This window comes from Ixodes scapularis, unplaced genomic scaffold (genome assembly GCF_016920785.2).
Source record: "Ixodes scapularis isolate PalLabHiFi unplaced genomic scaffold, ASM1692078v2 PGA_scaffold0__279_contigs__length_252992795, whole genome shotgun sequence".
Classification (NCBI taxonomy): Eukaryota; Metazoa; Arthropoda; class Arachnida; order Ixodida; family Ixodidae; genus Ixodes; species Ixodes scapularis.
Genome location: NW_024609835.1, coordinates 118,496,886 through 118,509,398, shown reverse-complemented (window position 1 = coordinate 118,509,398; position 12,513 = coordinate 118,496,886). Strand labels below are relative to the sequence as shown.

General features: G+C 46.7%; 1 protein-coding gene across 1 annotated transcript in view; it reads right to left on the bottom strand.

Moving 5' to 3' along the window:
* The window catches only part of LOC8043310 (histone-lysine N-methyltransferase 2D), a 113,284-nt gene that overhangs the window by 47,576 nt on the left and 53,195 nt on the right, over positions 1–12,513 (bottom strand). The window contains exons 15-17 of the mRNA XM_042289590.1: positions 6,927–7,090; positions 2,797–3,115; positions 913–1,121 (exon numbers count right to left, since the gene is read on the bottom strand). Of these exons, the coding sequence (XP_042145524.1) occupies positions 913–1,121; positions 2,797–3,115; positions 6,927–7,090 (692 nt within the window). The remainder of the gene's footprint in view (positions 1–912; positions 1,122–2,796; positions 3,116–6,926; positions 7,091–12,513) is intronic.

Here is a 12,513-nt window from a genome sequence, read left to right as displayed (position 1 = left end):
TTTCGTCTGGGCCACTAAAGTGGTAAAACATTGCTAGGAAGACATAGAATCAACAATTCCAACGCAAAGAAGACCATGGGGTCTCATACCGATGCCAACAACACCGCATTCCAAAGGTTTTTGTTTATGCGAACTGCGGTGCTTCTTGCCATGCCACCGGCCCATGTGCCACGCCTGTGGCATGCCCACTAGGGGCGTTCCGGATTGTTTGTAAACATGAGGTGCCGTATATATATATCTTACCCTATGGTTCCGGCTCGGCACAAAATAAAGCTGCGCGTAAAGATTCCTTTTCGTGAAGCTTCTATTTTTCTTAATCAAGGGTAGCTACATTTCGGGGGTTTTCTGTCTTCCCCAATTTTGATAAAACCCACTTGGTGATTACTTTTCGGGGCTTACTGGTATGTACCAAAGATATGGAACCCAACTCATAACTAGTATTTCATGTTTTGGGGTCTTTTTTCCCCCACAGATTCAATGTCTTTTAGTGTTTTTTGCAACATCAGACAAAACACTGGAACTTGTCGTTGCTTATATATAAAAAAAAAAAAATGCAGAGCATGGGCGTACGATCCCCTGACCTCGAGACCATGCACAAGACCCGAACATTCGAAAAACGTCTTGGTACCGATAAGATTAAGGAACAAGAAGAAAACAAATCTAGTTCCCGAAGAGAGACAAAGCCTCTCAGACAGTTCGGTGCGATCCGTGTTCCGGTCCGACGCAAAATAAAACTAGATTAAGATTTCTTCCCACGAAGCTTGCTGTTTTTCTTATTTGAGGGCATCTCCAATTCAGCGTTTTTGCTGCCTTCCCCCGATTTTAATCAAGCGGGCGTGGAGCTCACTTCCCAGTGTTCCCCCTCGTAACCTGAGCACTGCAGCTCCAAAGAACAGAAGAAGGAAAGAGCACCTTGCGGGGCCGCTTGGCCCTGGCACCCCCTTGGGCGGCCGGCCTGGGGGCGTCGGAGCCAGGGGGCCCCCCCGGGCCGGCCTCGGGGGCGGAGGGGGCCGCCTTGGGCTTCTTGGGGCGCTTGCGCTGCTGCTGCCGCCGCAGGGCCAGGTCCTCTGCCGTCGGGGGCGGGGGCGTCGGCTCCCGCTCCAGCTGGGCACGACGGATGTCTGCAACCGTGCCCAAAGCGCCTCAGAAAAGACTGGCCTCCCTCCTTACCTTTGGCTTCACCTCACGTCCAGACACGAGGTGATGCTTAGTGCTGACGGGACCGATCAAACAGCGTTGTGTTTCTGTACGTGTTCTATCATCGCTGAACCATTCCTGCACAGGGAAGGCCCAGCGAGATGCGCTTTTAAAGCTGTTTTATTGGTCCCATAAGCTCGGGTGAAACAAAGTATAGTGCATTGACAATATGGTACAGCCGCCTCTTGGAAATTCAAAGTTGCTTTATTAGAAGTTTCGGTTAATTCTAAGCGTGGGCACGGATGGTCCCGGCAATCGAGCGTACGACGCTGCGAAAAACATTTATGCGTCAATTGAATTGGGTTTTTGTTTATCCGAGCAATCATCCGTACGATGCTGTGAAAAAACATTGCACATTAATTCAAAGGCTTATGTTGTTTATCCTAGGAGTAACACTGGCGATTGCGCTAGCTGGTAGTTCATTCTCAAAAGTATGAACAGTGCAATGACACAGACAGAGTAAAAGAAGACCAATGGAAAAAGGGCACACTCAGACTTTTTTTAACTCTGCCCGTGTTGTAGTGCTGTTTGTGCCATTTAAGATTGTCCTGGGAGCCCACAAGCTCTAGAAGCGTGAAAACCCGGCGGCAAAAGATAATTTACTTGTGACTCGGTGTCATGCTTATGCTGACCACACCGCCATTCGATCACTGCAGCCATCGCTGCGCTGTACTTGCCTCGCCACGCCCGAACAACAAAGACGACAAAAAAACCCCGATGTGCAATGCATACTTGCCGTGACATGCCCGAACAACAAAAATGAGCAAAGATTACACTTCCCTTATTAAGTTTGGTGTTTGTTTTTAGGGGCGAAGCTCCTTAGGGTCTAGCCATGTCCAAGTCAGTGCTCACATCGATTGCTATCCCACCTGTCTTCTTAAAAAAACAAAAAAATTTTTGCACAGTCGAGAGGATTTGAACCTGTGCGGGGAGACCCCAATGGATTTCTAGTCCATCGCCTTAACCACTCGGCCACGACTGCGGGACGAGTAGGGGGCTCTGAGATGTGGTAGTAACTCAAGAGCTGGGGATGTCATCGATGAAACGTTGCATGTAGCCGCTCAACGTCTATACAGGAGAGGGCGCTGCGGTCAAATGCGTATATAATCGCGTTACACTTTGGATGCATTGGCTCAACAATTATAGAAGAGAGGGCGCTGCGGTCAAATGCTCAAATGTGTATATAACCACGTTCCATACCACATATTCTCTTTTTCTGACATGGATGAAAACAAAAGAAAAGCTCAGCATGCTGTGGCTCAGCCTCTACGCAGACAGCAAGCTGCTCCGGAGAGGATAAAAAAAATAAGCACCATCAGCACTACCTATGAACGATAAAATCAGTAACATCAGCAGCACCAGAGCTTCGCCCCAATAAACATCATTCACCACGTGGAGATGCGGTCATTTTTTTTTATCGGAAGCGCATTTAATTTCAAGCGTTTCAGCATTATTGAGTGCTCAAAAGTATCAAGAGGCGACTGCATCATAAAATGCTTCCGTCAATCAGGACACAATCACGAAGGGTACATTGCGCAAGACCTTGAGGTTAGGACAAGTGCCCAAAGCCAGAACCTAAGAACCGTCTTGTACGCTCACCTAGGTAGGTCATTTTCCTAACTTTCGACTCTTCGGGCTTGTCGGTGTCGGGAGTGGTCGTGGCCCCAGCCTGGGTTCCGGCCACGCCGACGACTGTCTGCGACTCCGGGGTGCCGACCGTGGTAGCCGGCACGTCAAGTTCGTTTCCCGGAGCCGAAACCGGCACTGCCGTCGTTGTCACGGCGGTTTCTGCAGTCGTGGTGGCCGGCTGGCTTGAGGGACTCGAAGGCAGGGAGGGCGACAACGACGCCGTCTGCGAGAGCTCCCCCGTGCCGTTCTCCGATTTGCCACTGCAGGCAGTTTGGACTGTGGGAGCACCCTACATAGAGTGAGAAAGAAATTAATGCAAAACATTAATGATGCTCTCCCGTCCGTCCTCTAGCAACACATTAGAGGAGCCATGAAAAGGAAGCTGGTGGGGAGGAGGTGAATGATCTCCCACATTCGATTATCTGGTTTCAGAATGTCACAGTGGTCTTCGTGTTGCGTGTGTGGGACCAAAACAACTCTACAGCATTTTAATGCAAAATGTTTCATCGGCCAATTTCCATGGAGTTCTGTAACGTCTGCTTGTGATGACACCGAAAAGCGTTACATTCATAAGCAACCGTTTAAAAAGAATGGTCGCCCGGCAGGATTTCAACTCATTACCTGGATATTGTGAATCAAGTGCTTTGCCGACTCAGCTATCCACACAAAGTCATTCACATGGTGTGCAAACGTGCAGTTTGCCCGCAGGTGTTCATTTCTTCTTCCCTGGAAGGCCTATCACACATTCTGTGCTTACCATTCTTCTGATTCACGCCACATGCCAAGCCCGTACTTTGTCGTTCTGCATTCGTGGCAAGAATCCACCTGAGGAAGTCAAGAGGCTCTTTGGAGGTTTTGAGCCGTCAGCTGGGCACAGCACAAGGTTGATGAAGATCCTGCGAGCTGAATGGCAGAGGCAGGCACGTGTCTACAGGGACCTGCTGAGAGCCGTTCTGTGCGACTCTAACCAAGGAAATCAGGACAACCACCGTCTGCGGGAGTTCTTCAACATCGTGGAACGCAACACGGAATTCCTTTGGCGGCTGACACTACAGAAGCTCAGGGCCAGTCGTCCGAAGAGGCAACCGGTGGCCCGTGGGAACGTCCAATCTGTGAGTCAAGTGCCCATCCCGGATGATGTAAGACGAGTTCTCGGTTTTGGACCGAAATTCGCCGTTGAACCAAAGTTGAGTCCACCAGAACTTATAGGTCTTGTTCGTAGAGTTTCGAGATTTGCTCCAGAAGGGGAGGTAGAAAGGTGTATTTCGGAGGGAGTGGACGTGATAGTTCGAAACAAACCAGCGGTGTCTCAAGGTCAGGTCAAAAAAGTGGTGTCGTTTTTAAAAGAACAACGGCTTTCGCTCCTTCCAGCTGACAAGGAGGGAGGATTCGTAGTTTTAACGGAAGCAGAATTCGGTAGCAAAGCCCTTGAGGCGATCTCATCAGTGTTTAATCGCCGAGATGATGTGTCTCTAAAAAAGCTGAGATTAGAGGCAGTGAGACGATGCAAAATGTTGAACCTTCATCAGCTAGCTCAGAGCATCAATAAGAACAAAGAGGGAAGCTTGCAAATCATGTTTAGCGCCAAGACCCACAAAGACCAATGTCCCCTGAGGGTCATAGTATCAGAGAGGGGCTCGTGGCAGAAGCCGGTCGCGCTTTTCCTCCAAGACAAACTGGAAGTTTTAGGCTTTAACGATCCATTTTTGGTAAGAAATTCTGACAATATTTTAGATTTTTTAAAAGATAACTCTGACAAAAGATTTTCAGCCTGCTCATTTGACATTAAAGATTTATACTACTCTTTGCCGCACGACAGGTTACTAACATCCGTGGAACATTGTATCGATCGCTTTGGTACAGTGGCCTTCCAGAATCAAATCGGCATGACGGAAAAGAGTTTTATTGAAATGCTCTCGTTTTATCTTAAATCGACGTTTGTGGAATGGAATGATGGGGTCTACATACAAAAACAAGGGGTATGCATTGGCTCATGTTTGGCACCCATCCTCAGTAACATATTTTTAGCCCATCAGGACAAAGTTCTTTTTGAGCGCTTTAATGAAGGCAACGATTTTAATGATATCAAAGTTTTTAGATTTGTCGATGATTTTTTAGTTCTGTTCAACCATGGGCCTGCAGAATTCCAGTCGAGAGTGGATGACCTCTTTACTGTTTTTAAAAATGTCTTACACCCCCTCATACTAACCCAGGAACTACCAGTAGAGGGTGTGCTGCAGTTCCTTGATATCAGACTAACCTTTTCTGAAAGACATGTGTGTTGGATGTACCACCCTAGAGCCCAGAAACCCCTGTTGCCGTACAATTCAGCTCATTCAAAACTGGTAAAAAGGAGTATTGCCAATATGTGCGTATTGAACGCCCTCAAAAAATCATGCCACCATGTGATGTCAGAAGGCCTGGGCACGCAGTATAGGCGGTTGTTGGCAGCTGGCTTCCCGAAGAATGTAGTGGTCTCAGTTGCAGAGATTGTATTAAAAAGATTGCGTAGTGAAGATCGCCCTTGCCCAATGGTTCTCAGAGATAAACAGAAGGTCGCGGTGATACCGTACATTCACAAAACGGCGCATGGCTTGAAAAAGGTGGCCAATAGATCAAACGTGAAAGTAGTGTTTTCCGCACCAAACAAACTTAGTAGATTATGTAGGATGACAGATCCTTTTTGTAAGGCCCTTTCTGGCTGCGCGGTAAAACACAGGGATCCCTTCATTGAATGTGCGGAGGGAGTAGTATATCAGATCCCCTTATCATGCGGAAACAAGTATATAGGTCAGACAGGTAGGTGTGTTAATGATAGGCTGAGGGAGCACAAACTTAAAGTAGGAAATTATCGGGACTGTCATCTGTCTGATCATTGTGAAAGGTGCAAGTGTATGCCGTTGTTTTCCGAGAGCAAGATTCTGGCACGGCACAAGGAAAAAACTGTGAGGGAGATAATCGAGGCAGATGAGATTAGGAAGGGTGGTGCAGCATGTGTCAGCGTGGCCTCAATTGATTTACTGGACAAGGAGCGTGCGTTCCTCAATGACGCGGCCTGGCACCGGGTTGGCTAGTGGTGGAGCAAAATCAGAAACTCGGATGGTATAAAAGTGTCGTTTCACGTAATAAAATCAGTTGTTAGTAGCGCACTGTGCTGTCTGTTTCTCGCCTCTTTGTCCCTGTTTTTTGAGCGCTAAAATGTATTCCAAATACCATTCTTAGTCAGCATAATCAAGCTTGTGTAATTTTTCTTTTTAATGTGAAAGCATTAACTTCCCCATGGAGTGAACCAATGTCACCAGCTTTGAAACCACGCCAAACGTTGGCCAAAAGGCACCTAAAATCCCCTTTTCCGAGTGAAGCCGATTTCTGATGGATTATGCTCCCGTTGTCATCAAGGAACGATGCTCCCATTGGCTCTCGTGTGGTGTAATTCCAAAAAATGTAGAGCCCTTCCACTTCCTGTGAAGATGGAGGACCAGCAAAGCTGTTATCTTTACGACGTCTAGGACAATGCCTAGAGGACGACATCTAGGACGACCTCAAGGACGACCTCGAGAACGACATCTAGGACGACCTCAAGGACGACCTCAAGGATGACCTCGAGGAAAACCTCAAGGACAACCTCAAGGACGACTTCTAGGATGACCTCGAGGACGACGCCTAGACAAATTCAGCGATTCCACTCTGGTGAAAACCAGCGGAAAGGCTGGAAACTTTGCCGCCATCTATGAGCGAGGCTGTCAAGCCGGTTGTCTGGTTGCCACCATCGCTTATAGATGGCGGTAGCTGTCCAGAGTTTTGTGTTGACATTTGTTTGGTACCAGACACAATCCTGGGGAAACTAGCCCTTAACAGCTCCGCTGTAAAAAAAAGTAACAAAGACACCAACTCGAGCATCGAAGGCCCTTACCACCCCTTTTATCGAAACACGGTCACATGCACTCCCCTAGACACAATGACAAAAGAATGCACCGAACGTGGCAGCCACAACAAAAGTAAGACAAGCCAGCCTGAAGCAGCCAGCCAAGCTGCTAAACCGAAGCAGAGAGTCGGAAGCGACGGGTGCAAGGACCAGATCAAGACGGCGAGTGCCTCACCTCGGGCAGGTCTGCAACGTGGGGCGTCTCGGCTGAGGGACAGTTCTGTAGGAGCTGCTTGAGGAGCACGTTCTGCTTGCCACCCGTGGGCCCGTCAGGCCCTTCGACAGAGCCCTCGCAAGCCTTCGGGGCGGATGTCTCCTCCGCCGCACCTGCCTGGGCTTCTGGGAGACACGGGGACGGAACGCTTTTGGGAGTGCTTAACAGGAGGAAGGCCCTCACACTTGTTCTCAATCGACAACAAGCAAAACGATGCACATGCGCTCCTGTCCAAGGACTCACTGCAGTCAATATGCAAACGCGATCTTTTAGTATGGCACGACTCCCAATAGGAATGATACACCAAATAAAAACAATTTGTGGGTATATTTCGATCTATCGATTGCAGAATTGCATTTTATGAGGAATGTGGTGGACGCCAACTCCGATTTCAGCCGTCCAGTAATGCGACAACGCGTCTAGCGGTGCTACACCCTCCTCTTGTAATTTCTTTCTCTCTTTTTTTTTTTTTGTTGTTGTTGTTCTCAAAGTTTTTGCAGTTAGCGAAGCCTTCTCAAAGTCCTCTCTCCCGCCTCCCCAATTTTTTTTTTTTTTTTTTTTACAGTTGTGTTGTTTGGTGCAGGGCTGGCGGCACAGTTGTTTAGCAGCCGGCAGACGCTCTTCGACCGTGGCACGCTTCACTTTTCTAGGCAAAATTAAAGCTAGCTTCAAAGCAATTCTGCATTAATAAAGAATGGGACCAACAGGCTCAAAGGAAAAGGTCTATGTCTTTCCTTCTCTAGCATGATCACCCATGCAGCCCCATATACCGGGCATTTATGAGAAAGGAGGACCGTGTCTTTCAGCCCGCGTAATGTATTTGTGCATCGTAGAAAGCTGAAACTTCGTGAGAATGTGACGCTAGTGGTTGGGAAAAAATGCGGAAGTCAAAGAGCAGGAGTTATTTGGATCAAAAGGTAATTGAGAAGAGGAAATTTCTCTACGACCCGACGTCCACCTTAAACCTAGTAGTACAGTCAAAACAAGAACCGAAACTGTGGACGGATGTGGCATTTATATCAGCGAAAAAACACTTGTCTGCAAGAACGAGAGTATTAGTTTCTTTCTTAGTGACAAGCTTATTTTCACTGAAATAATTATTAAGGAGAAAGCCTTATATGTCTCATCGTTCAGTCGACCTTCAGAAAATACGTCGGCGACACCAAAGGTACCAAAACGAAAGGTACCAATGAAACAGCACCAAAAGTGTGCCATCAAAGAGCATGCTGTCTTCGGAGGTTCGGTATTACCGGGACCACAGCCGACGCCACGATCCGTGTGCGCCAAGGAAACGGCGTCAGAAGTGCGTCGTCAGAGAGCGCGCTGTCTTCGGAGGTTCGCTACTACAGTCGAACCTCGATATAACGAACTTCAATGTAACGAAATCCTCGATTTAACAAAGTATTTTATTTTTCATAATTTTTTGCCCATAGACCCCATGTATTTTTAGTCTCTATATAACGAAGTCCATTTTGCTGCTATTTCAATATAACGAAGCGCCATTGCCATAGAAGGCAATAAATAAATAGACTCTAAAAAACAACTTCGCAAAAAAAAATTGTGGTTAAAAAAAAAAAACTATGCGAGCACTTTGATAGGTTACCTCACGGGGACAGGCCTTCCAACGTTCCTAGGCTGCCCGAGGATGCGGCGCCGGTAGCGCCGGCGAGGCATGCGGCAAAGCGGATTCCGCGGGGCTGGCCAGAAAATGCCGAGCAGAAAGTTTACACGGCATAACAGCATCACCACTGACATTCACTGATCATCATAGTCCACTGTACCGCGGGTAGCGCGGGAGCCAACTTCAGCGGGGGAGCGACGTGATGGCGCGACCGCACGGGCAGTGCCATCCAGGAGAAGACCGAGAGGACCGATTATCGTATTGCGACCGTGATGTAAAGCAAAGGCGCAAGCACACTGTGGGCGCAAGGGGGCAAGTAAACTGTGCGGGCAAGAGTGCTGTGTAGGTTGGAAACATTGGCACCGCCTAAACAGCTTTATTTTTCAACCGGGCGGTTCACTCACGTGCTTGCTGGCATAAGGAAACGTAAAGTTCTTTTTTTGGATGAGAAAGCAAACGTTTTGGATGCCATCCTGAAGAAAGCGCCGAGATCACGAGCACTCGGGAAGTGCTCGACGCAATGGACGTACTGAGGAGGTACACGGCGTCGCATGGGCAGCAAGATGCCGTGCAAGCGCTTTGGGCGCTTGAACGCCGTATGACGCCGCTGCTACTGTCGGACAAGGTGCAAGCAAAACTCGCGGACTACTTTGCCCCAAAATAAATGTCATTTTCGGTGAGTTTTCATACCCGTAAAATGTTTCGGAATTTTTTTTTTTTTGCATGCCAAAGCCAAATTTTGATTTAGCGAAATTTCAATGTAACGAAGTAAATTGCGAATTTTACCGACTTCGTTACATCGAGGTTTAACTGTATCATGTTTACGTGACCACTCAGGCGAATTAGAGGCAATGAAATTAAGAAGGTTGACAAAGCGAATTCAGAGGAATCAAAGTGAAGTAAGTGAATCATGTGTCTGTCTTTAATGCATTGCCGCTTGGGCTTTTGCCTTCAAGTCGTCTTAGGGATAACATAAGAGACCCTGTGTTTTTAAGGGCACCACAATGACATTTCTTGTCTCGTCAATATTAGCTTTAGGCCGACGTCTGCTCATAAAAAAACCTGGTTTTTTCAATTACTTTATGATCCAAGTAACGTCATGGACTTTCACGTTTCCCCCAACCACTGGCAACACATTCTCCCAAAATTTCAGCTTTCTATGAAGCAGAGTTTATTTCTGCGGCATTGAAATATACTTTTCTCTTTTCTCAAAATGTCTGGTAGAAATGACCAAATATTTCATAACTTCCAATGGTTTTAATTTCCTTGCACTTCATTACAAGGCCATTATCTTTTGCTAGAGTGAGATCGAAATACGAATTTCACTGACACAGACCCACAAGAAGCTTAATTTATCTCGACCCTTTATACTTCACGTCGAGAATGTTGGCAGTTGGGGAGGACGAAGTTGACCTAATATCTCAGAGTTATAACCTACAAGTTCATACTCTGAAGAAAACTGTAAATGAAACAGCCGTTGACAATTCACCCACCTTTTTTTCTATACTTGCATGTGACCACCTAAACTGAATTGTTTACTAATGTCACACATTATGCAGTACTTTAAGGACCTGGCATCCATCAATAATTTATTTTGTGCAATTCAGCTCGATCAATGCTATAATTCCGCTCTATTGCTTGGAGTTTGTGATCTTGAGCACAGGCCACAAAAACAGAACATTTGCAGAAAAAGCTAATTCCATTGTTTCCGACCGGTATTTTGGACAGGAATTTTATTTGGAATATATTTTCTTCCTCAACAAGACTTCCATAAAGATCCCTAGGGCAACTCCCCTCTGAATTCTGTAAATTTCGGGATAATTTGATATGCACTAATAAAGGGTACTACATCACTTGCTTCACGAAAAATGAAATATATATATATTGTTATATCTTACTTTAAAGGGCAACTCCGCTTGATTTCGGAAATTTCGAGATAGTGGGTGTTATAAAAGTGAAAAGTACTTTAAAACAACCCTAGACCGTTTGTCTCATTAAAAGCAAAATATTTTTCGTGCGATTTGTTATTTACCATAATTGCAAACCGAAACTGAAACTTTGGCACAGCCGGGCAACATCGTACCCTCAACGTCAGTTGCATACACACCCATGTGGAATACAATAAGTCACGTGATCTACCGAGGAGGGAGGAGGGAGGGCGGGCCTAGCCGCGGCGAACAGGCAACGCAAGCAGCGACGAAGCAGGCTATGTAGGCGGCAACCCAGGCGGTTAGTCTGTTGGCACCGGTTGGCGCGTATGTCAGCGAAACTCATCCCGTACAACTCTCTCTCCCTCTTTTTGTTTCTCTTGTTCTCTTTCATTTTTTTTCTTTGTCTGTCTCGCCTCTTTGCTTGCTCAAACGTGGAGCGCATCCATAGCGCCACCTGGTAAGCTCTCCCTGGAAAAGAAAATACCAAGAAAAAAACTGCGTATGCAACAGACGTCAGCCAAAACGGAAATACAATGTTGCCTGCACCGCACGTCCCCGCTAAATTAGCGGCTTTTGGTGACTTCGCGCATCTCAGTTTTTGTCTGCCGGTTTAGTGATCTTTTAGGTGGTATTACGTTATAATATTTGACATTCGGTCTCTCTAGATGATACTAAAGAGAGTCGCAGTGTTTGCTAACAACCGAGAATGAGGCGGAGTTTCCCTTTAAACATGAGCAGAGGTTGAAACCGAACCTTTGGCTCTCTGTCCGGCAACATTGGCCTCGGGCCGATAACAACATGGCCATCACATGGTACGAGATGCCACATGATCCTCTACGCAACAACGGGTGGGATGGGGGCGGGCTTGTGCCAGCCGCAAGTGTTGCCTGCACTGCACTTTTCCCTATGTTTTGGTGTCTACGACACTCGACTTAGTCTGCCCTACTGCCGCATCAGTCTGCGCATGTAGTGTGAAAGAAACTCCAACACACAATAATCAAAATGGTGAGACGACGACGGCGGTTGCGACGCGGAAAGCAGCGGTAACGGCGGGACGGCTCTAAAGAAGCGCGCTGCGCAGACGCACCAATCACATGGGCACCGCTGACAGCCGAGAGGAAACATTGCTGATGTCACCGTCACGCTTACCCGGATAAGTAAAAACAAATAAATGGTGATGAAGTCTAGCTCAATGTTGGCCACGCCAACACTGTAGCCTTGACCACGCTGTTGGTTGCTCCTCAATTCATCTACTAAAGTATGCCGATTTCAGAACCTTGGAGCATTACAAAGTTTGCCGGACCGTTTAAGAGATTGAACGATACCCGTTGTCACCTCAAGAACCGTAGTAAAAAAAGTTTGGCTTCTCGCAAAGCATTAGTGATTTCCCCCTTTATGTAGAGAATTAAGATACCTGGAGGGTGAACTGCAGATTAGAGATACAACATCGTATTAAGACATACACATTCCAAACGCCGAAAGCATCGCTTTTGCTCCGACAACCAAATCTCGTAAAAACTACTTTGCGCCACGTATGAGCAATGCATAAAGCTTGCCTTTTCCTTGAGGCGAAAACGGGTATAGGTCGTAATATTTGACATGCAGTTTTCATAGATGGTACTGAAGAGGACTGCATTGTATTTTTAAAAACAAAAATGAAGCGCGGTAGCTCTTTAATAGAAGAGCAGAGCGTGATCTAATGTTTTTGTACAAGCTATTAAATTGGATCGTAGTAATACCCACCCAAACCCAACCCAAGAAAGCCCGCCCGAAATGAGGAAATATATGGCGGGAAATGTGGGGTAGGCAATCTTTAAAAATGAAACAGCGAAAGTTTCTAAAAATTTAGTGATTTTTTGGGTTTCTGGCAACACTAAAAACGTGACATTTAAGTTGTATAGTAGGGGGGCAGTACAGCCCGTTCTTGAAGGGTTACAAGAAGCTCGATGGTGTAAAATGAATGCTGGCTTAGGCCAGCAGAGCAAAAAAATGTGCA